This window comes from Microtus pennsylvanicus, chromosome 21 (genome assembly GCF_037038515.1).
Source record: "Microtus pennsylvanicus isolate mMicPen1 chromosome 21, mMicPen1.hap1, whole genome shotgun sequence".
Lineage (NCBI taxonomy): Eukaryota > Metazoa > Chordata > Mammalia > Rodentia > Cricetidae > Microtus > Microtus pennsylvanicus.
Window position 1 is genome coordinate 2000622 of NC_134599.1, and position 25157 is coordinate 2025778.

General features: G+C 42.4%; 1 protein-coding gene across 2 annotated transcripts in view; it reads left to right on the forward strand.

Annotated features, from left to right (window-relative positions):
- Positions 1–865: 865 nt before the first annotated feature.
- Lmbr1 (limb development membrane protein 1) overlaps positions 866–25157 on the forward strand; it is a 119494-nt gene continuing 95202 nt past the window's right edge. Inside the window, exons 1-4 of one of the 2 annotated variants that reach the window (XM_075954950.1) lie at positions 866–1136; positions 13220–13292; positions 16183–16222; positions 22980–23119. In XM_075954950.1, coding sequence (XP_075811065.1) covers positions 1071–1136; positions 13220–13292; positions 16183–16222; positions 22980–23119 — 319 coding nt within the window. In that variant the 5' untranslated portion in view covers positions 866–1070. Of the gene's footprint in view, positions 1137–13219; positions 13293–16182; positions 16223–22979; positions 23120–25157 lie in introns of those variants that run through there. The other variant, XM_075954951.1, reaches the window with a different exon arrangement.

A 25157-nucleotide genomic window follows, 5' to 3' on the forward strand; every position in this document is an offset into this window, starting at 1 on the left:
TGCAGAGGCAGGTGGATCTCTGAGTTCGGGGCTAGCCTGTTCTATGGAGTGAGTTCCAGGACAGCCAGGTCTACTTAGAGAAACCTGTCTCAAAAACAAACAAACAAACAAACCCAAACCAAACACTCCTTTAAATTAAAGACAAAAGAACTGCAGAATGGAGAGAAATTACAGTGTTGGGATATTTAGCAGTTCTCCAGATAAGCGCGTTGAAGCCTACAGAGGGTCATGAACTTGAGCTTCCCTGATCATCTGCAGGGCTGGGGACCGCGCTATCTCTGCCCTCCAGAAAGGCAGTGGCTCTTTTATCTCCGCAGAGGAGCTGGGCTTCTAGCTTGCGCCTAGGGTGCTACTCTGCAACCGCTTTCCAGTTTTGCATCTGTTTGGGAGAGAATTTCTGTAGTAGACCCCAGTCCGTCTTGGCCCAGAATTTCAGGCTAGGCGAGCCTAGTGCTGAGCTTAGAAGCGGAGAGCAGGGTTGATCAGCCTGAGGGTCATCCAAAAGCTTCAGCAAGCGAAAACGGGGAAGAGATGCACCTGTACCTGGATCTAACCACGCCTCCGAATCCTGCCCCCACCAAAGGTTCTGCCTCTAGATCCCTCCCTGCCTGGATCCTCGGCACCGCCCTTATTTCCAGCCCTGGACAATGGACAGCAAGACTGGACCCCAACACTGCAGGCCCAGCTACAAGATTTCGGGCCTGCCTCAGCACGTCCTGGGTCCTACAAACTCCGCCCCCATTCCAGCCACGCCCCCTCGCACCTTGCGACCCTCGGCCCAGAGCCCCAGGCGAGAGGCGCGCGGCTCTGACGTACGGCGCCCTCCGAGTGACGCACAAGTCCCGCCCCGGCCTCAAGCCCCGCCCAGGCGGTGGCCGTTCCCCGCCTCCCGTAGCCCGAGCCACTTCTCCAGGAGCTGAGGCGGCGGCTGAGGCGCCGTTTTCCGTGCCCGCTGCGGTCTAGGTGGCGTTCCTGTCCGGCAACGAGCGGCTGTGCAGCCCCGGCACCCGCGGGCAATGGTGCGGCGGAGCGCGCGGACGCGGGCGGCCCTGCGGCGGGCATGAAGGAGGATGGAAGGGCAGGACGAGGTGTCGGCGCGGGAGCAGCACTTCCACAGTCAAGTGCGAGAGTCCACGGTGCGTGGCCGGGCGGTTCCCCTGGTCCAGATCAGCACGGTCCCCTAGCTTCTTCCCGGACCTCCCGGCCACAATGGCTTTCCAGCGCCCCACCGGGTCTGCTGCAGACCGACTCTGACGCCCCGCGTCACTTACGTCCTCTGTCACCTGCGACTCGGTCACCTGTTCCCCACCGCCTCACCTCCGTCCCTCTCCTGTCACCCGCTGCCTTCTCCTTTCGTAGGTCTCCCTCGCTCTGTCCTCTCTTCACCTATGTTTCATCCCTACACCTGCACTTCCAGCCCCTCCTGTCATCTTTATCCCCCCTCCTGTCACCTGAGTCCGCCTCCACTGCAGCCCCTCCAGCCACTTGTGTCGCCTCTCCTTCCCTGCACCCTCTCTCCTTCATCTCTGTCCTTCATTCACCTGTGCCCACCTCTTGTCACTTGCAGTGCCCTTCTGTCACTTGCAGCCCTTCCATCACCTGTGTCCTCCCCTCCTGTCACTTGTCCCGATCACCTACACTTGTACCCTTCCCGTGTCTTCACGCACCTCATCTGCTCCTTTCACCACCTGCTTCACCATCTTCTTCACCGGAGGTTATCCCGCATCTGCTGATGGAGGGTGGAGGGTGATGGCTGGCTGTCGCTTTTCCTCTAGTCAGGTATGGTACCTGGACTGAGCTGGCTGTGGCTAAGGTGTAGGTGGTGCAGACTGCCCGGCTTTCCAAGCTTCCAGTCCGGCTGTGACTCTGGCCTCCCACTCACATCCCTCCCTCTGCTCCGTTAGCCAGGACAGCTAAAAACTTGCAGAGGAGGGAAGACAGGTCTCTCCTGGGAAGGGTGAGAGCAGAAGCCCACAGGGCACGGAAGCAGTTGCTCTGGAAAGGATGGGCCCTCTTCATCCTCTGCTTCTAGCAGGTCAGGATGCCAATTTGACTCCCTAAGTTCTCCTTTGATGAGCACCTTTCAGGGTACCCGACAGTGTATAAGCGGGTTTGTTCGTGTCTCCATAAGTCTGGAACGTATGCCCAAGTTACAAGTTTGCATCCGCCCCACGTTTAGCTCACTTTCCCTGTTCAGTCACACCTTTGGTTTGAGGTGAGTAAATTCTGGTTCACAGTAGTCCAGCTTGTGCAGTAACTGACTTTGAAAATTGATTATATGGCAGTAAAAGGAGATGTATAAATCTGCGCTGATAGAATTAGGTATGCTACATTTGGTTTTATTTTTATTAATTCTTTGAGTAGTTTATAGAGTGTATTTTGATCATATTCACCCCTCGCCAACTTCTCCCAGGCCTAGGCCCGTCTTCTCAACTTTGTGTCATTTTTAAAAACCCATTTGTGCTGCCCTTATAGTCTTAGGTGTGTGGATGTTCATCGGAGCGTGGTTGACTTATCAGGTACCACACCCTTAAAGAAAACTGACTCCCCCTCCCCCCTTAGCAGTTAGGGACCAGTCTTCATGCCCATCTCCCGTCTCCATACTGAGATTTTTGTCTGCATTGAGCTTGCCCAGATTTTGTGTGTGTGTTTCACAACTGACCTCAGTTAACTGTACAACTATCCTGTTGTAACTGGAAAATACTGCTTTCTAATGGCCATCTACTGTCCCTGGCTCTTGTACTCTGTTTGTCCCCTCTTCCACAGTTGTTTTAAGCCTGAAGAAGAGGGAGAGTGATATGGAAGTCCTATGTAGGTCTGCGCGTTCATTTCTTGGTCTCATTCTCTGCACCTTGCCCTCTGTTAACCTTATATACACAGAAAGCCTCTCTGATGCGGGTCGAAAGACTCACCAATCTGTGGATATAACAATAAGTCATCAGGAAGCAGTTTAATAAGATGTCTATTTAGCAGTGTTATAGTAGTAGGCTCTCTCTAGGGCCTATGACCCACCTAGCACAGGTTCTTGTCTCCAGGAGCGGTGCCAGGTATGGGTTTCCTTTCTTGGAGTGGGCCTTAAATCCAATCAGAAAGTGGTTGGTTACTCCCACAACATTTATGCCACTAGGAAGAAATATATAATTTTAAGTATGCTCTTGATACATTTCTTTATTCTTTTCTTCTTTTGTTGGGGAGGGGGTTAGAGACAGGTTTCCCAGTAACTTTGGAGCTTGTCCTGGAACTCACTCTGAAGACCAGACTGGCCTCAAACTCACAGAGACCTGCCTGCCTCTGTCTCCCGAGTGCTGGGATTAAAGGCATGCGCCACAACCACTTGGCTATATTTTTTTTTTCATTTTTTGGATACATTTTTTTGTTTTTTCTAAACATACCCGACTAATCATGGTTTCAGATGCAGAAACAGTTTTATTACCGTGCCAGAGGCCCAGCTTTCCCCCACAGCTGTAACTTTTGTTTCCTCCAAGAGTAGCTGCTGCTCTGGCTTCTAAGGCCATAGGTTAATTTTCACCTTATTTTTTTAAATTCATATTATATATATGTATATATATACATACATATACATATATATATAATTGTTTTGTCCTCATTTATGTCTGTATATCATGTATGCATCTGCTGCCCATGGAGGCCAGAAGAGGGCACCAGATCCTCTGGAACTGGAGTTACAAGGCATTGTGAGTTGTCCCATTTGCTACTGGGCACCAAACATGGGTCCTCTACCACTGAACTACATTGCTAGCCCAGAGAAGTGGCAGGTTTGCTTATTCTTCTGGGTGTGGTGTATCCGGTGGTGGGTATCTGTTAGCTCCTGAAAGTTCTGTCAGCGTGGATTCGATCTGGCAGAGTCATAAACCTGAGACACGGCTGGTACCGCAGCACAAGCATGCCCCTCGAGTTCTTAGGGCTGTCTTTGGAATCCCAGTGAGCATAGGTGGATACGTTGCAATGTGTGTGTGGTAATAGGCTGGATGCTTGTTTTGTGAAGTTTGTAAGTATTACTCCTTGTTTTTTGCATGTGGGTGGATGTCTAGTTGGTTCAACAACATATATTATTTCCCTTATTGTATTATCTTTGTGCGTTGTGAATGATCAGTTAACTGTATTATATGGTTATATTTCTAGTGTTCCTATTTTGTTCCATTGGTCAATATGTAATTAATACTATACAATTTTGATTATTTAAGTTTTATTCTTACTTTACAAAAGTAATTTTTTATTCAAATTGTGCTGATTATTTTGGGTTTTGTCTCTTCACATAAACTTTAGAATCAATTTGTTTCTGTGTACAAAGTAACTTGCTTGGATTTTGATTGGAATTGCATTCAGCTTGTAGATCAAATATGAAGAATTAACAACTTCTTGTTCATGAACATGGGCTATCCTATCTCTCATTAATTAAAGTTGTTATTTTTAGATGTCTTTCATCAGAGTTTTGTAATTTTTCTTACGACTATTTTGAATATATTTTGTTAGATATTTGGTTAAAATTCATACACACACACACACACACACACATATATTAGCATGCTAGTGTAAATGGTGTGTGATGGTTTTGACTTTAAATTTCACTTGTCCATGGGCTGCTGGTAGCACACACCTTTTTATTTATTTATTTTTCAAGACAGAGTTTCTTTGTCTATCCTAGACTGTTCAACTGTTGTAGAACTAACTCTGTAGACCAGGCTGGCCTCGAACTCACAGAGAGTGAGTCTGCCTCTGCCATCCTAGTGGTGGTATTAAAGGCGTGCGCCACCACTGCCTTTTTTTTTTTGTGGGGGATGCTGGCACACATATTTAATCCTAGCATTTCCACAGGTAGAGGCAGGCAGATCTGTGTTGTTTGAAGGCTATCTGCTGAGTTCTAGTCCAGTCAGGGCTATATAGTGAGACCCTATCTCAAAACAAAAACAAACAACAACAAAACCCCAAAACTAAAATTGAGATCAAACCAAAACAAAAATTTCACTTTTCTATTCTGACATATAGGAAAGTGATTGACTTCAGTATATTAACCTTGCATCCTCCACTCTAGCTAGAAATGTTTATTAAGATCTAGGTTTTTGTGTGTATTCATTCAGATTTTTCTGTATAACTAATAGAGATACCTGTGTACAAAGGCGATTGTACTTATTAAAGTCCTTTTTCTTCTTGCACTAACTAGGATTCTTAGTACTGTGTTGTTGATATGAGAAAAGGTGCTCTTGTCTTTCTGTAGATCTTAGACAAGCGTTACATTTCTCATTACTAAGTATGTTAGTTATTGATACTTTGTAGATTGGTATTCTTTAGCTGTTGAGGAAGTACTTTAATTTTAGGTTCTTTAGTTTTTTAAAGTTTTATTTATTTTTATATAATTGGGGTTTTGCCTGAATATATGTGTGAGGATGCCAGATCTCTTGGTACTGGAGTTACAGACAGTTGTGAACTGCCAAGTGGGTGCTGGAAATTAAACCTGGGTCCTTTGGAAAAGCAACTGGTTCTCTTAACTGCTGAGCCATATCTCTAGCCCCAATCTTAGGATCTTTTAAATTTAAAATTAATATTTTTTCTTGTTTATTTGGTTTAGGTTTACTTTTTCTTTCATGATGAATTAATGTCACCCAGCTAAAGTAGTGTTTTATTTATCTTTTTTTGTAAAGTTAATACATTTTTATTTAAGGGATTTCACATGTGATTTCCTCCCTGTCCATCAAGGTCACTGAAATTCAAGATTTTTGAAGGTGGTCCTTTTTCAAAGAGCCAATGCTTAATTCAGTTGTGCTATCAGGCCATAATTCTTTTATTTCTCTATGCATTAAAGACAGACATATTCATGAAAACTTCAAAGTTCTCCATTGAAGAGTCTTTAAATCAATTTCTTCAATTTACTTTAGGAACCATGTTAGTGTAGGTTTGCCTCTCACTTGCTGACACCCCATGCCTCTAAAGAATGAGTTCAGATCATATTCATTCCTGTCACATTCAGAATACTATGGGTCTATGTGCAGGATATGCCAGAGTTACATTGAAACAAACTCTATTCATAGGTGTCTTCAACTCTGACCTCATTCATTTTCAAGACAAGCATTTGATATTCACATGTTCATCTCCTTTCCAGGGCTTTCTGTCCATGGTACCTAACCCAGTTGTCAGCTGCACCGCCATCATTACTATGGTCTCCTCCTCTTCTCTTTTATCCCCTCTCCCATCATTTCCTGCCTCCTTATCCAGAAAGATTACTGTCAGTCCCTCAGCTTCGCAGTTATTTCAGCATTATTCCATTTCCTTCTTCTGTTTTTTGACTGCTGAATTATTCATTCTATCTTCTGTAGCTTTTCTCATCTTTGAAAAAAGCCTTCTGTCTTTGAATTCCTCTTCACAGTTCCTTTGTTCTGCTGCAGCACTAGGGAAGAACTCCAGTGCATTTCTTTCTGCTTGCACTTCTCTTTCCAGCTCTTCCTGGAATCCACGTTAGCTGGGCTTTTGTCTCCACTACTCCAGAAAAACAGTTCTTGTCAAGGTTGCAGTGACTTCCGTGGCACCAAATCCAGTTGTCAGTCCCCTTTCTCATCTTGCTTGGCCTGTCAGCAGTATTTGACACTGTTGCAAATTCCTTTTTCCTTCCTGTGGGTCAGGAGATGTGCAGGCCCTTGGTGCCCCAGCCTTGCTAACTGCTTGTCTGGCAGCCTCTTCACTGATGCCGAACATCTGAGAGTTACACTTTGCTTTTAGACTTCTCTGCCTGCTTTTGCATCTTAGCCTTAGGACATTTTGTGTCATCTGCTGATTATTTTTTATTTTTTAAGCTTGTAACCTAGCATTTCCTCTGAACAGTGTATGTATATATACAGACCTACTCACTCAGCTTTCCACCTTCATAGTGTATACCTCAAACTCAGCAGAACCTGGTCCTCCTTGGGATCATTCCTTTTGTAATCTTCCCCTACTCGGACTTGGCAACTCAGCCTTTCCAGTGTCTCAGGACTAGAACTTTGTGTTTATTTTTACGAGTCCTAGCAGGCCTGCTCTCAAAACACAACTCAGTCATTTCTTAATGCCTCACTCCACAGCTCTGAGTGATGTTTCTTCTCCATTGTCTTTTCTGGTCTCTGCTTCTGTCCTGGCAACAGGGGTGAGTTTCTCTACTGAATCTGATCCTGTCACTTCTCTGTTCACAGTCTTACATGGATTTCTGTCTCCCCAGGGTCAGAGCCCACCTGTCAGTTACCATGTGTAAGTACCAGCACTTGGAACAAAGTCCTCTGTGCCCCGGACACCTGTTAATCCCTAGGTTTATCTCTTATTCTTCACTTTCATTTGAACACACTGGAGCCATCTTGCCTCAGGCCCCCAACATTATTATTGTCTTTGTATCACACACTGCTAGTCTTACTCTTTTTGTCCCATCATTCTTCCTCAGGTGACATCCTGGTGAGATGAGCTACCACTATTACTGTTTTCCTAGGCCCAGACTAGCCATCCTCAAACAGACTGTAATTTAGTTATCTGTTATCTAATTGATAATAGATAGTATCGTTATTTCTGTCTCTGGATTGTGTGTCACAAGGGTGCACCTTTGCTCACTAGTGTCCCCAGTGTTAGAATAGGTTCCTGGGTGTAGTAAGCCTCACAAATCAGCTCAGAAAGCCTCTGTCAACTACCCGAATGCAACTTTAACCTTATGGTTTATTGTGTTACTGCCGAGTTACTCCTCTTTCCTTGCTGTTGGAAGCCAAGACTGACTTCTGCTGCATTGTAGACCATTATTTCTTTATGTTTCTTCATTGTTTGATTTTCCTTTTGACCCATTTTCTGTGCTTCAGAGGATTTCAAGATGAGGGTTAACTCTACTAGTGTCCTCTTGTTAGCCTGTGTTCCTAACAGCCTTCAAGCTTCCAAAACAGGCGTTAGGATTGTCTTTCATCACTCTCCCACATGTATTGAGTGCTGTAATTTAAAAAACGGCAGGAAGAAGTCATACCATACAACAGGGCTCACATGGGGGGTTTATTTGAAAAGGAGAAAGAAGGGGCAGAGAGGGTGTCAGAAAGTGGGGGACGGGGCAGAGACCGGTCCCTAAGTACAAGAGTGGTGGAAGAGATGGGGGGGTGGGCAAGGCCCACCTTTTATGAGGGAACATAGAGAATATGCACAGTGGGTGCCCTTAGTGGCTGCAGCTGAGGCCCTTGGTGCCCCACCCTTGAGAGTTACACTTTGCTTTTAGACTTCTCTGCCTGCTTTTGCATCTTAGCCTTAGGACATTTTGTGTCATCTGCTGATTATTTTTTATTTTTTAAGCTTGTAACTTAGCATTTCCTCTGAACAGTGTATGTATGTATATATACAGACCTACTCACTCAGCTTTCCACCTTCATAGTGTATATCTCAAACTCAGCAGAACCTGGTCCTCCTTGGGATCATTCCTTTTGTAATCTTCCCCTACTCGGACTTGGCAACTCAGCCTTTCCAGTGTCCTGTCAGGACCATAAGGGCAGACCAGTACAAATGCCTGAATATTTATGTTCCTCTGGGAAAAGGACCCTCTTGGGGGGCCAGAAATTCCATTATAGAATATATATCTTGTTCATTAAATAACTTATTTATCAAACATATGACATCACTTATTTAAATTCTCTAGAAGCTTGGTATTGACCACTTGGCAAAGATGTAAGTACTTAGGTGTAAATCTCTAAGTCAGCTTTTGTTAATCTGAATAGACCTTTATAGCCTTAAATTTTTTTTATCATGATATAGGGCATATTCTAAACCAGAGTTGAATCACATATAACTTTACATTTCTATCATCATACAGTTTATACCAACTCAAAATATTTGAGACTTGTTGCATTTCTTAGTCTAAAAGGAGATAAAATGAACAGAGGGTTCATTAGGACTAATAAGTATACTGTTTAACCTTAGTAAAAGATGGCTGCCAGCCATGTAGCTGCTTACATCATTATATGTCACCAGCTAAGATGGAGGAGAGCCACGTGGTTACTGTTTAAAACATGTTTTTCTAACCAATAGTTACATGCACATATACACAGAATTGAATCCAAGTTACATACACATACATGCAAAAATTAAACCCAGCTTACATTTACACATAAAGGGTTAAATAAAGTCACATGCATTCACACACAAATACACACACATACACAATACTAAACAAGAGTTGGGTAAATAAAAAGAAAGGAAGAACCAATTGGTGTGTACTGAGTGTTAGGAAACCCCATCTCACCTGCACGTTGCCACAGACAAGGCATATAGAAAGGGAGAACAGACAGACACAAGCAGGTTTTGGAGCAAAGAAAAAGGAAGAAAGTGGAGATTTTTTTTCTCTGTTTCATGACTGCCTGGTCCAAAGAATACTGAGGCCAGATTTGATTGGAAAGGAGTAGTCAGTGGATCTTAAAAGCGAGGAGGTATATGATACAGTTCCCAAGGATGAGGCAGATCCAGGGATTCAGGGAGATTCAGATTGAGTAGACACAAGCTGTTCAATATGTCATTATACAAGCACGGGGCCAAGGGCTCTGAACCCAAGAGAGACACAGTTGCCTGGTACCAGGACTTCGAGAAAAGGCAGAAGGCAAGGAGTGCACTGTGATCAAGAAATGAAGCTTCACACTGAAACCCCTGTGTTCAATACAGCACTAGAAGGCAACAAGTGTGTTGGAAGTTGTGAACCCCCAGATCCTGAATTTCTTGTAAACAACTTGTTTTCCCCTGATCTGAGTGCCTACACCTGCTCTGAGCACAAGACCCTCAGAAGGTCCTGATGGCAGGGAATGGTTTCTGGTGTGTTTGGCTGGGGCGTGGCTATCCCTACATAAGCTGCCCCTGGACACAATAAAGGGAGCATTCTTGGGGCATTCTGGCATCAAGGATGACCTGTGTCTCTGTCAAAAAAAAAAAAAAAGAAATGAAGCTTCATATCCAGGGGAATGGTCAGAGACAGGGAGCCCCTCCAAAGATCCAGTTGTTGGTATTGAATAGAAAGGCAAAGCTGTGGGTGAACAAAAAAGCAGATTTGTTACAAGTGGAAGAGAGTGGATCTGCTGCAGGTGGAGCAGGCCGGTAGGCTCCTAGCGTGAAGTGGCTACCCTCTGGTGGGCCCTGCCCGGTATGCCACTAAGCAAACTCACCATATGCAACCGAGTTAGTGCAAGAGGTTTATTGGGAGGGGGAGAGTGAAAGCTTAAAAGGCTCCCTCGGAGTGGGGACTTGAGAGAGGCAGACAGACAAGACGAAGAGAAGCATGAGAGAAAAAAGGGGGCAAGGGAGGAAATTAGAGACAAAGAAAGGAGTAAAAGGCAAGAGATGAGGCAAAGAGAATGAACTCTGCCTCGCGGGCACTTTTAAAGGGTGCACATGTCACATAGCTGATGGCTGAAAGGTACCTAGTGACATGTTACTACTTTGGCAGCAGAGGCAGGCTGTTGCTGTGGTAAATAATATTGGAATTCGTAAATGAAAGAAGCAGAGTTATACATATAAAACCCCAGTTTTTTCTCTATTTGAGAGAGTTCACTTAATGAAAAGGGGCAAATGTAGCTTAATAGGATTTATAATTAGCAGCAACTGAGTAGGGGAACAGGAAGAGAGAACAGAGAGAGGGTTTGAAAATGGGGAACTCCCTCCCAGCTATCAGATCACTGGCAGAATGTTGTAAAGGTCCTGTAAAATACTGGGATATAGGGTGCTGGGAAGCAGCCATTTGGATTAATATTTAAGGGGTATTTGGGCCAGATATGACAAAAGTTTGAGGTTTTCTAAAGGCATTCCACGGAGATATAGTGGAAGACATAGTTCCCATGAGTGAGGGAGAAGTAAGATCCAAGGGTCTACAATTCCTACCTTCCCAGGAATCCAGAGAGGATTGGATTTGAGGAGGTACAGGGGCCATGTGTGCTGAGTTCCAAGAGATTGTGATTGCCTGATATCAGGGCTTATTGAAGAGGCGAGAAACCATGGTCAAGAGATGAATACTCACTTGTGGGGAATGGCCAGAGAAGGGGGCTTACCATTCATGCCAGTGTTCAGTGGAGGGACCCTGTCATCCCTTAGGTGGAGAAGTGAGGCTGTCATGTGTGGACTGGGTTCCAGGGTCCTGGCAAGCCTCAGACTGCTGCTGGGCAAGAGGAAGTGCCAGGAGAGCCTGCCAGGGTCACAGCACTAATGTTATAATTTATTTAAAAATTGTGGGAAGGAGTCATGCTGTGCAGCAGGGCTCACATGGGAGGTTTATTGGAAGAGGGTAGAGAAGGGGGCAGAGAGGTGGACAGAGAGGGAAGCAGACACTGGTCCCTGAGGGCAAGAGTGGTGGAAGAGAAAGAGGCGGAGGTGGGCAAGGCCTGCATTTTATAAGGGAACATAGCAAGTGTGCACAGGTGGTATTCGTGGTAGCTGCAGCTGAGGATGTAGTATCCTGTCAGTACTCTAAGGGCAGACCAATACGGATGCCTGGATTCTCGCTAACACTGAGAATACTGACACTCAGTTGGTAGTGCTCCTCTCCATTTTCATTGCTGTTGTCTAAGTGGCGTCATTACAGAGGTGACAACCACCCAGGTCCAAAGTCTTTGTTATCATATCCCATCAACTTATCCTGAGAGGTCCATGCTCAGGGTACCCCCTCGATTTCAACACTCTGGAAGTCTTCATATTTTCCCACATGCTCCATAAGCTTGACTGAGGCTTTATTTTTAGCATTTGGTCTTGATGGATATCCTGTTTCTTGACCTTCCCTGTTTACCCTTTTGTCACCCCAGCTCTGATAAAAGGAATGCAATGTAAGCATAATGGTCCTAATAGAAATGGGCAAAAGACATTTCTTAAAAGAAGACATACAAATGGACAACGGGTGTAAGAAAATGTACTTAGCATCCTTTGACATAGAGAATGGAAAGAAAGACTCACCTCATACCTGTTGGAACAGCTGTTTCCAAAGAGCAAGAGGGAAGTGCTGTTGAGGATTTGGAAATGGAAAAAAAAAGGAAGCCTTGGGTATCACTGGCACCAGAACAACATGGTGTGCTCTCCAGAATGCAAAGCAAGATTTCCAGGTCTTCCATTATGGATTCACATTCAAAAGAAATGAATTGATTTATGAGAGACACTGCTCAGGGTTCTTCACCATGTCAGGTTACAGAGATGACCGATGATGTGCGTCAGTAGGTGAATGGGTAAAGGAAATGTGGTAATCCTTACATGTACCATTTAGCCTGAAGGAAACTGTGCCATTTGTGACAGCAAGGGATCATCTGGGGGATATTCTGCCAAGTGAAGTCTGTGTATGTAGAAAAACAGGTACCAAATAATTTCATTTGTACATGGGATCTAAACAATTTGAGCTCATAGACATAGAGAGTAGAATAATAGTTCAGGGACCAGAAAGGGAACTGCCATGCTGAGGTGTGGCCAGTGGATGCCAAAGCTCATAAGAGTGAGCTTATTAGGTCTGCTGTGTGACGTCGTGATGTGGTGAAGAACAGTGCGCTCTATGTTAAAAACCCTGAGAGCACATTGTGAGTTCTAATCAGTGTAGATGGCAAGCCTACAAGCCCCTCCCTCCATGAGCACAGTGTGGGAGGGCACTGCTGTGCACAGGTAGCAGAACCTCAGGTCATATTACTACCATACAGTTTTTATTAGACAAAGTGAATGGAGTTTATCTTTAAGAATTAAACCACAGCCGAATAAAGAATTTTAATTTTGATACGTGGTGTATTTATTGATCCGTTATTTTTACCCACATCGAGCTGTAATGCTTCTTTTATGTTAAAGCTTCATGTAATTGTCAGGTTGTGTTGCCAACACAGCCTTTGCATATTATTGAAGCTCTTAGTATGCCTTGCGCTTCAGGAGGCCGATGTGTGTTCGTTGATTTCAGTTTTCAGAATTGTTGATGATGGTTTGGCTTTTTACATTTCCATATGACTTTGAAAAACATTTGATCAAGTTATGAAAAGAGAAACTTCCCAGTGGGCTTTCTCAAAAAAATAGTATTAAACTAGAATACTGCAGATCTTCAGAATTTACCAGTTCACATACATTAATATTTTTAATTAAAACATTACATTTGTGAAATGTCCAAAAGTTTCACTTTTCAGTAATTTGGTCCTTCATTTTCTTTAGATACCAAAGATTAAACCTTTTTTTAAAAAATAAAAATGACAGGCAAAAAATGTAAATGACCTGTTAAATTTCATTTCAGATATGTTTTCTTCTTTTTGCCGTCCTCTACATCGTTTCCTACTTCATCATTACAAGATACAAGAGAAAATCAGGCAAGTAGAAACGTTTTTGTTACAGCTTTCATCAGAGCTGGATATGTGGAGTGGTACGTGGGCTCCGCCCACACACTGCAGTTTAGCCATGCTGAATATGCTGGTGACTGAAGTAAACAGTTGCCCGGTACTGAGAACACTAAAAATAACTCCTAGGGAACCTGACTATGTTCAGAGTCACCTTACTAGACCAGAGTCCTTGCTTATCACAATTCTCATGTCCAGCTAAGAATAGTGTTGGCTATTTACTACTTGGGAAATCCAGAGTTTATGAGGGTGTTTGGTTCCTTGTGGCTGATTCTAATTGAACATCATATTCACCCCGGCCCCCTTCATTTTCTCACTATAGAATTGTCTCATTGTTTCTTTCTGCCTCTCTGTCTCTCTTTTAAGATAGATGTGCTTTCCTATTTACTCTTTTTGTGCTACGGGTTTTGCCTGCATGTGTATTTGTGCACTGTATTCATGCCTCATGTCTGCAGAGGCCAGAAGAGAGTGTTGGATCCCCAGGAGCTAGAGTTACAGATAGCTATGAGCCTCCATATAATTGCTGAGAATCAAACCTGGGTCCTCTGCAAGACCAGCAAGTGCTCTTAACTGTTGAGCCATCTCTCCAGACCCTGTTTTCCTTTTCCAAAGCAGTGTAGAATTTACAATATCAGTAATTGTACTGTTTTTTTAAATCATATAGCATCCTTGTATTATTTCATTTTGTCCTGAGTTAATCATTTTTATGTTTTTTATGTCTTTATTTTTTCTTTTTTTTAAAAATTTATTTATTAAAAATTTCTGTCTCTTCCCCGCCCCCTCCCCAATCAAGTCTCCCTCCCTCATCAGCCCAAAGAGCAATCAGGGTTCCCTGCCCTGTGGGGAGTCCAAGGACCACCCACCTCCATCCAGGTCTAGTAAGGTGAGCATCCAAACTGCCTAGGCTCCCACCAAGCCAGTACGTGCAGTAGGATCAAAAACCCATTGCCATTGTTCTTGAGTTCTCAGTAGTCCTCATTTTTTAATAGACTGATCAATTCACACATTTTTGGTCAGAGTTTTATATGTTTTCTAGCATGTGCCTTATTGCCTTTTGCTAATTCTCAGCTTTTTTTAAAAAAAATCATAATATTTTCTACCTGTGGTGCTGGGCTGATGGTTGAAGATGTGTGATGCTTAAAGTATCATGTAGTAAAGATTCTCTGATTAAAATATTACCAGTTTAGAACTCATCCCCTGGCGCTGTGGCTGTTTGGAAATGTTCTTTGGATCATGTAATCTGCCAAAAATTTGAATGTCTGCAGATTCAAGATAGTGCCTCCGTTGTTTTAAAGATACTTGGTCACATGGCTTCAAAGATTACACACATAGGAGAAAGGAGAGGGTTTGAGAGAAAAACATAAATGCATTGTTTAAGGGGAAATTAAGGGTGATGCACAGGAAAACTTTAGACTTAGAAGATCTTAACACAGTAGTTTTGGGGGTCGAGAAAGACTGTAGACCTTGATGGTGGAATAGAATGGGCATGTATAAGGAGGTAGTTAACCTTTTCTCTAGACTTGGTGATGCGTTAGGTGTAGGAGTGTCAGGATAAAAATTAATCGTGGGTGTGATTTTGTGGAGCCTTTGACTGTGGTTATTTTGGGAAGTCTGTAATTCATGATAGACACTACAAAGAATGGCCAAAACTCACAACTGACACTGAGGCAAGTGAGCTCCTGGAGGTTCAGAGATCCAAGGAGAGCCTTTCAGAGCATGAGACAGATGAGGAGCTATAAGGACTGGGAGGGTTTTGCAATATTTGTGTTCTTAGGCAGTCTTTTTGGGTGGTAAGTTTATAATCAAGGACAAAAGAGATGGTGACCGAGGGGCCTGAGAGAGGAAGAGGGGAACGGAAGGTATTGTTGTAATATGAGCAGCGGGGCTGTGTCCCTGGCACCCGGCCGCCCACATGGCTAGCTCTAGCTTATGCCCCAAAATAATTACACGGAAACTGTATTCTTTTAAACACTGCTTGGCCCATTTCTATCTAGCCTCTTCTAGGCTAATTCTCACATATTAATTTAGCCCATTTCTAATCATCTGTGTGTAGCACCCCAAGGTGCGCTTACCGGGAAGATTCTAGCCTACGTCCCTCCTGGGTCAGAGTTCATTGCGTCTGCCCCAGAGAGGGGAGCATGGCCTCTGAGCTCACTTCCTCTTCCTCCCAGCATTCTGTTCTGTTTACTCCTCCCACTTATGTTTTAACCTATGAGGGCCAAGCAGTTTCTTTATTACTTAACCAATGAAATCAACAGATTGATATATGCACTCCCCCATCAAGGTATCCTAATGAAGTCTGCCTGGTATTTAAAGAAATACAGAAAATGATATTTTTTTTCTGTCTGTAACTTGGACAGTGCTTTCAAATTGTTGAGGTGATGCTATCCAAGGTAGTTTAGACTAGTTTAAGAAAGTATTAGCATTTCATTTACTAATGAAAATTTGAATTTAAGAAAAGTGTGAGTTCTAAGAATATGACATTTTATAATAGAGATGTCTATTGGCTGTTTATCTTGACATTGTGTACATGTGTTTCACAATCATCCTGTGGTTCTAAGTTTTATTTTTTGAGACTGTGTGTTTGTAAGATTTTAATTTACAAACAGTTAGTCAACATTTGTGTCAGTTAATCAACATTTTTCAAAAAAGGGTCACAGCTCACTTTTTAGTTATGCCCACTTAACATGTTATAACAAAATTTATATTTGGGTCTTTGTTGACTTACAAAATGCTCTTTGAAAGACTTTTTCATTTAGTAGTTTTTAAGCTTTCTATTTTTGGTACTTTTTAAAGATAAATTCATAAAATACTTTGGAGATAAAATAGTAACACTATATAAACATTTTTTTTTTTTTTGCAGATGAACAAGAAGATGAGGATGCTGTAGTCAACAGGATATCGTATGTATTTGTGTGTTAGGTTTGCTATTGCTGTGAAGAGACACCATGACCACAGTAACACTTATAAATAAAAACATTTAAGTGAGGTGGCTCGCTTACAGTTTCAGAGGTTCAATACATTATCATCAGGATGGGGATCGTGACGGCGTCAGGCAGATGTGGTACTGGAGCTGAGAATCCTACATCTTGACTCAGAGGCAGCAGGAGGTCGACCTCAAAGCTCGCCCTCGCACTGACAGACTTTTTCCAGCAAGCCCACACCTCCTAACAGTGACACTCCCTTTGGGGGCTACTTTCTTTCAAACCACCATAGTATTCCAAAATTTAATTGTTCTGTTTATAGTTTTGAAGTTAGAGTCTAAAGGAAATAATTGCTTAAAGTACTAATCCTTATTAATAATATTCTTTAAAAGCACCTGTAAGCAAATACACATGGTTACTATAGAACTGATCGTTTCTTGCTAAAATGTGTTTATTCCAGCTGAGTGTGGTACATGCCTGTAATTCTAATAATGGTAAGGGGGAGGTGGGATGATCAGGAGTTCAAGGCTAGCCTCAGCTACATAGTAAGTAAGGGCAGCCTAGGCTACATGAGATCATATTCTAAGTGCTTATTTAAAGAAATGGCACAGATTTCATCTTCAGGAGTTTTTTTTTAATAAGGAAAAGAGTTTAAAGGTAGAATGGTTGTTTAGGAAAAACCTAGTTTGGTATAGTGGGCACAGGCTTGTAGTCTTAGCATTCTAGAGGTGGAGGCAGGAGGATTGAGAGTCTGAGGACAGCCTGGGCCACACAGCAAGACTCTGAGAAAAAGGGAAAACTGTCAAACTATCAGCCATTTGTGTCCTAAGCAGGTAGACTTTTTGCTCAGAGTGACACACTTGCCTGCGGAGAGCAGAGAGGGGTCTGATTGCTTTGTAGGTTCCTTATGTATGTGGAGGAGACATTATAGAAATGTACTTTAATTTTTGAAGTATCAAATTGAATGGGAAACAATTAAGTTCTTTCTATTTGATTTTGCCTATTTAATGTGAAATCTGGGCCTGAAGAGATGACTTAGTGGTTAAGAGAACTGACTGCTCTTGTAGAGGACATGGGTTTGGGTCCTGCCACCCACATGGTGGCCTCACAACCATCCCTAACTCCAGTTTCAGGGAACCCAAAGGGTGGCAAGATCTCCGTGAGAGTGTCAGTGCCACCACAGATAAAGAGGGTGTCCATGCCAAAGGGAGGAGCCTGCCAAGGGTGTTTGAGCTGACTTGGGGAAGGAGGATGTTTTGAGTGTCAGGACCATTCAGTCCAGAATGGGGAGCTACCCAGACAGGAAGGTATGTGTCTGTATAGAATTGGGATCAGTATGGTAGAAAATTGGTTCCTTGTAATGGTGGGGAGGCTTAATTAAAGTCAATAGGAACCAAAAATTAAGGGAAAAAGGAGAAAACAAAAATGACCACTGAGTTGTTGGTTTGGAGTTGGGGTTGTGCCATTGTGAACACATGGTGTACAACACCTACAAGATGTGGAACTGTAGTAAAGAAGTGAGTGTGGCCATGCTTTTGTACATGTAGAGTGCACATTGTATGTCTCTGCTTTGCCTCCTGAGGATGTCTCCCAGTAGCAGGAATTCCAAATAATGCCCAGGCCATGTTTAAGTAGAATTTCCCACTCAGTAGAGCCAGAATTCCTTGAAGGAGGATTATAGAAGGGCTGGATAGGGAAAGGCCAAGGCTAATTTTATGTTTGTACAGAGTATAACAATGTATAACAATTAGCTGGGCAATGATGGCACATGCCTTTAATCCCAGCACTTGGGAGGCAGAGGTAAACTGATCTCTACAGAGCAAGTGCCAGGACAGGCTCCAAAAAATAAATAAATAAATAAATAAATAAAAGTAAGTAAGTAAGTAAGAAAAGTAAGAATTATTGGAATATTTTAAGGAAATAGTCCTTAAGGGTTCTCACACCATTTGGGGACAATTTAAACATCAAAATAAATAGTTATTGTACTGGATTTGAAGTCACTGCATATAGTAGGACAATCTTTGCCCATCCTGACAGAAACCAGTAGATTGGATGTTTGATAAGAACAAACGGGTTTCTCTTGTAGTTTCAAACTTAGATTTCCACAAAATACTGACTGAAAGGAAGAGTATCCTGGTAGTCACTACCTTGACCTAGGACCAAGAAGACAGGGTCAGTAGAGAGACAGCAACCCCAAGTCATCTGTGACTTGCAGGGAAAAGAATTAGAGAGCAGCAGCTTGCAATAGTCTTTCACCTGTCTAAGGCTGGTGTCCTCATTTCCCTGTTCAGCCTGTCTTCTGCACATCACGAGACACCAGCCTCTCAGTTGCCTTTGACTCCTCTCCCCAGCTTCTTGTTAGGAGCCGTGTTGGTTCTGTGTTCAGAGTCTGACTGGTCTTATCATTGCCACTTCAGTTTTCCTTACTTGCTTATTTTCTGTAGTGCCCATCACCTTAATATACTGTGCAGTTACCCAGTTAATGTTTTATTGTTTTTTTTTGTCTGATGCTCTCATAGCATTAAGTGATGGTTCACTAGAAGCCCTGTGAAGGCAAAACATGTCTTGTTTACTGTTTTAACATGTCAGGTACAGTGCTGACTCAGAATCAAGTGTTTGTTAATATCTATTTAGTGAGTGAGCTTCGCCAAGAGATTCCTGGGTTAGTCTGTGGTGTGTGTGGTTGCTTGTGAGTGATCCTGATGGTAATATGTTCTGAAGTTCCACTGGTTGAGAGCCATTGGCCAGAGTGAGCACTTGGGGCCCAAGTTTACAAAACATGCCTTTATTAATTAGCCAGATAAAGGCTGAGACAGTTACTTTTATCATCACTGTGACAAAACACCAGGCAGAAGCTACTGAAGGAGGAAAGGTTTATTTTTATGCAGTTGCACAGTCCACAGTGTTGGCAGTGTATGTCAGTTTTTTGTTACCTGCAGATGGACCAGAGAATAGAGCAAACATACAGGCTGGAACCAGCGATGGGTGAAACCTAGTGACCTATTTTTGCCAGCCAGGCCCTACTTCATGGAGATATATAGCAGTTTTTAAATGGTGCCACAAAGCATAAACCTGTGGGGACATTTCCGATTCAAACCAGAAACACTTAGGGTGACATGTTGGTGCATTTCATAGAGTGTGCAGATAAAAAGGAGGGAATGCTGAAAAAGTTGTAGAATTTCAAGAAGGAAATATACTTGAAATATACAAGGTTCAACATTTGAGGTCCTGCCTCATTTGCTACCTGGAAGCGTGTGTGGCAGACTTGTTGAAATAATTTTCTGTGGCCTGTAGATGATGGCATTCTGAGTCACTGGTAACATTTAGCATCCAAGTAAGTTCACACACCCTCTTGTTTAAGGAGATAGTCACAAATGACATATTCAAGAAAATATTTTTGTTTTACTACTACCATAATAATAGAAGGTGTAATATTCTGGATGTAGAATCTTTCTTTACTACTGCATTTTAGAAGGTGACATTTCTGAAAGGGTGTGTTTTATGATTGCACCAGCCATGTCTCTACTATACTTTTCCAATTCAGGACCTTATTTTAAGGACTCTTTGTCAGTTTTAACTCTACATGAACCTTTTATGAGTAACTTGTAAACAGTAAAAGTAGTTTTCTGCTTTCTGGGTAGGTTTGTCACAGTAACAAAGTGTGAAGTGGAGGCTCCATAGCTGTTGAAAAGCAGCATTATAGTATTGGAGACATATATATGGGATTTTCTGGACCACTTGTGACTTGATGATTTATCTCTTTGTCTCATAAGTGAACTCCTTTTGCAGGTCATGTGTTCTAGAATTGGATTTGGAAGTTATGTTAGCCTAGTGTGTGGTCAGTGTTATGGTGGGTAAGAGGAAAGAGGAGCTGATTTTACTGAGAGGAGCAAGAAGATAGGAATTGAGGGACACATGACAAGCAAGTGGCATTTGAGGTCTGTTTTGCTATTCAGGTACATCTGCCATGTGGAGTGTTGTATGGGCACCCAAGAGAAAGAGAGCGACCTGTGGTACTGGTGACCTTTTGGGGATCCTACTCCAAGGCTGTCTTCAGGGTATAAAAAAATCCATGAAGGTGGCAAGGGCTAGACTTTTCTATCTGAGGGAATAAATAAGGAAACACACACTTTCTAATGGTAACTTTTTCTTTTATTTCATCTTGAAAAATCTCTTTCTGAAAATCTGTCTCCACACATCTACATCTCTTTACATACAGCGACATAACACTTCTCTCTGTCTCGTACGTCTCTCTCCATCACCCTTCTTCATCACACTTCCCTCCTACTTCTCCCTACCTGTCTCCTGCTGTTCTCCAAAACCTCTGAACAATTATGAATCACATCTTCAGGGTCACAATACTACTTGAGTAAACAATAAGAAACAGAGCCAAACCGATCACACAGTTTTTCTCAGGCTAGGGAGGTCATGCTGACCGGCTAGTGTGTAAAGTAAACAGGGTTCCCAGACAGAAAGTGACATTGAAATTCAGGACTTAAACAATAAAACAGTTAGTTGACTGAGCCTTGAGGTTGGGAGTATGTGCAGAAAGTCAATTGCTGAGAAAGTTATGTCTACTAAAGTCATAAATCAGCAATAAACACCTGGGAAATTGACCTTGTATATTTGTCTGTAGGGGCAATCATATATTCATCTCCAGGGAAACTAGTTTGTTTTGAATTTGTAAAACTAGCTGTCTTAGTGACTGAGAATACTATTATTTTCTTTTGTCAGTCTGAGTAATAAAAAATATCCTAGTATTATTTCTATTCATCAGAATTATGCAGTTGAGCAGAAATTATCCTTCTGACCATCTACAACTATATGTGTGCCCAGTAGATAGAATATTTTCACAAGATAAACACACAAGCAGTGGGAATAATACCCATAGCTGTTTTTTGTGGCACATGAGACATTATAGACAGAAATAGTTATCTTCAGCCAGTGACCCCACAGCCTTTCCAAGTGGGGCTCCCCATCAGAGTCACTCATCTGGTAGATTGGCCTGTTGAACACTAGTATACTCCCATGGCCTCCAGCACTGTGGGCAGAGACCTGGAAACCACACAATCCATTGAGGGTTAGAAAACAGTTGGGGAATAAGTGTAAACTGAAATGTGCCCTGCTGAGGGGCCTATAGTATTGGGAGAGCTGTGCAGGCCCTGGGGTGGTGAGTATTTGGATTTGATCTTGGCGGGAATGATACTAATCAGGGTGATGATGTCCTCACTGGGCTGGATCTGGCCATTCACTCCAGATGAGCAACTTTTCTGAGTACTTTTTCAGGAAACGTGCTCTTCATTTTTTGGATTAATTCATGAATCTTCTGAGTTGAGTTTTGTTTGGAGTGTTCCATTGAGCTACATTATATAGTTGGCCTTTGATTTACTGAACCCAGGGGTTTATAGGTACTTGTAGCTGTGTAGGCAGTCATTTCTGCTGTATGCTACAGGATGGCACTGAATGCAAGGTTACTCATGGTGGAACATTTATTATGACTTTCTTTGTTTGCTGTTTTCAAGACAGTTTTTCCATGTAGTCCTGGAACTCGCTCTGTAGACCAGGCTGGCCTCAAACTCAGATATCTGCTTGCCTCTGCCTCCTGAATGCTGGGATTAAAAGTATGTGCCAACATGGGTCTTATTACTATGACATTTAAAAAAATTCTCAAATTTATTTTCACATTCTTTCAATATTAGCTTCAGTGTTATGGATACTCAAGTTCTATCTTTAGTGCTAAGTAAATTAAGTTTGCTTTGCTATTAACTCCTGCCTGCCTGGTTTCCTCCTCCCTTCCACCTTCCCATTTCTCCCCTCCATTCCTCCTTCCCTTCTTTCTTACTTCCCTTTCTCCCCTCCTTTCTTCCTTCCTTCTCCCCCTCTCCTTCTTTTCTGAGACAGGGTCTCACTATGTTGACCTGGCTGACCTGGAACTCTCTATGTAGTCTAGGCTGGCTTTAACTCACAGAAATCTACCTTCCTTTGTCTTGCTATTTATTTTTTAAAAATCTCTTTTCAAAATTAGATGTTATAAAAATTTAAAGCTTTTCAGAAATGTGTAACTGGGAAGTGGAAGCCCATTGTGATTTCACTCTGTCCTTTGGGTTGTTATAAATAATGATGGATTTTGGAACAACACATTTCCTGATATTATGTAAGCATTTCTTGGTGTGAATAGAGAGCCTGCTTTGTATTTATTGTTAGCATTTTTCTTCAGTTTGTTTTGTTGAATTAATTTATTTTAGATCCTAATTTTTACATATGTATTATTTAGGAAGTATTGAAGTAGTGTTTGAAATATTGATTAGTGTTATTTACTACTCTAATTTAACTTTGTTTAAATCATATATCAGGGGCTGGTGAGATGGGTGTGTGTCAAGGTACTTTCTTTGTAAACCTGGAGACCTGAGTTTAATATTGGAATCTGTGTAAAGGTAGAAGGAGAAAACAGACTCCACATAGTTGTCCTCTGACCTTGTGTGCATGCCCTATCACCCCTCCCCTGCATAGCGCGCACTCTCACATACACACAAACAACAGGAATGCACAGTTTCTTATTTGTGCAGTAGTCTCTTCAGTATATAGATCTCGTTATGGATTTCACCGGGCTGCACTTTCTAGATCCTACGCATGCCATTTGTCCTTCAGCTGCGTATCTGTAGTGGGAATCTTAGGTAACACACTCATGCTCACTGCTTTCCAGACCCCTAGTGATGATGTCTCTTCTCTCTTGCAGGTTGTTTCTGAGCACCTTCACTCTAGCGGTTTCAGCTGGAGCTGTTTTGCTTTTACCCTTCTCAATCATCAGCAATGAAATCCTGCTTGCTTTTCCTCAAAACTACTATATTCAGTGGCTAAATGGCTCCTTGATCCATGGTTCGTATATATTACTTAATACATGACTCGTGTGACTTTTTAACTACACTGTAAGTTACAGGTTTTTCTTAGTTTCCTTCACAGTTTGTAACTTCTTCCAGTAAACTATTGTCTTGTGAGGGTTTCTATTGCTGTGACAAAACACCATGACCAAAAGCAACTTGGGGAGGAAAGGATTTATTTCAGATCCCTGTAGCACCAGTTCTCGTTGGTCTTAATAATAAAAACCCAGAGTCAGATATAGGGATTAATGCTGAAGATCAGAGAAGCATAGCGGCCAGACAGAGAGTTCTTCTAATTCTACTAGTGCTGAGATTGAAGGGGCAATCCTGTCCCCAGAGTGTCTCCTCAGACTTTGTCCTCTGACTGTAGGGGCGATCCTCAGACTGCAACTGTTTCCTGTCTCCTTCCACTTATATTCCTCTCTCCGCCCAGCCATACCACTCCCGTCTCCACCTCCCTAGCGCTGGGGTTAAAGGTGTGTGCCACCACTGCCTGGCCTCTAGTGGCTTAGCTTAGCACTCTGATCTTCAGGCAGGCTTTATTTGTTAAAACACAACAAAATATCACTACAGAGTACAGTTCAACATCAGAGTTCATCACTGAGGGAAGTCAGGACAGGAACCTGGGGGCAGAATCTAATGTAGAGGCCATGGAGGAATTCTGCTTATTGGCTTGCTTTTCAAAGCATGCTCAGCCCGCTCCAGGGCCACCTGCCTAGCTGTGTCACTGTGCCCATTGGACTGGATCTACCTATGTCAATCACTAATCAAGAAAATTCCTGATAGACTTGCCTACAGGCCAATCTTATGGAGGAATTTCCTTAATTAATATTCCCTCTTCCTTTGCATGTCTGGAGCAGACTGAGGGGCCACTGGCAGTGGCACCAGGATTTATCTCTGCTGCATGTACTGGCTTTTTGAGATCCTATTCTCTTTGAACATATACCTTGCTCAGCCTAGATATAGTAGCGAGGGCCTTGACTTTCCACAAGGCAATGTGCCTTACTCTCTCTGACGATTAGATGGGGGTGGAGTGGGAGGGTTGTGGAGGGAATGAGAGGAGAGGAGGGAGTGGGAACTTGGATTGATATTTTTTAAAAAAATCTAATAAATTAAAAAAATTCCCTCTTCCTACACATGTTTATGTTTGTGTCATGTTGACAAAAAAATTAACCATTGCAATTATTGAAGTCCTCTGTGAAGTCAGAAACTAGCTTTTACCTAACATTACTAGTTGTAGTTACTATTTTCCTTTACTTAACTAAGAAGCAGTTCTTATACTTACTGTAAGTTTTGAATTGGTATGTGTGTCTGTTTTGAAATAGTGTCTCACACTATAACCTCAGGTGGTCTAGAGTTTGCTTGTAGGCCTTGAACTCATGGTAGTTCTCCTGTTTCAGCCTTTCAAGTGTTGGGATTAGAGACGTGAGCTACTAGCCTGAATATTTACTTGATTTTGGTTCATTTAAATATTGTAGGCAAAGACTTTTTGGTTCATCTGGTTATGTCAGAGAACCTCAGTCTCCACTGAAGACCTGATAGAGCAGAGACTGCAGTTGTTACTTTGTTTTCTTAGTCATTTTAAAACATGACACAATATTAACAAGATCTGCTGGTTAAAATTTTAATGTGATTTAAAAAGTAATAGTGGGGCATGGCAGTTATTCGATGACCTCTGAGTCTCCCTTGAATAGCAGGGTTTGTGTTTGTGTCTGTGGTACTCTCAAATTTTATTTTTACTTGACCATCCCATTCTTGGAGCAGCTGAGCTCCTCAGGGCTTCTGCTCACTTCCATACTTAACATGGTCTCACTTGTATCTATCATTGAACTGCCTTAGATGGTGGGATTTTTTTCCTTGTCTGTTCTGGTCATTTCAGTTTGCAAAAGACCAAATTAAAGTCAAAATTAAAGGTCGCTTGAGATCTTATGGGATGTAGAGGCGAGTCCACATTTGGTAACTTCTCTTGGTTCTCAAGACCATGAGACAAGTTGATGGTCATTGTGGAAAATCAGAAAAAGAATTTATGAAGAAAA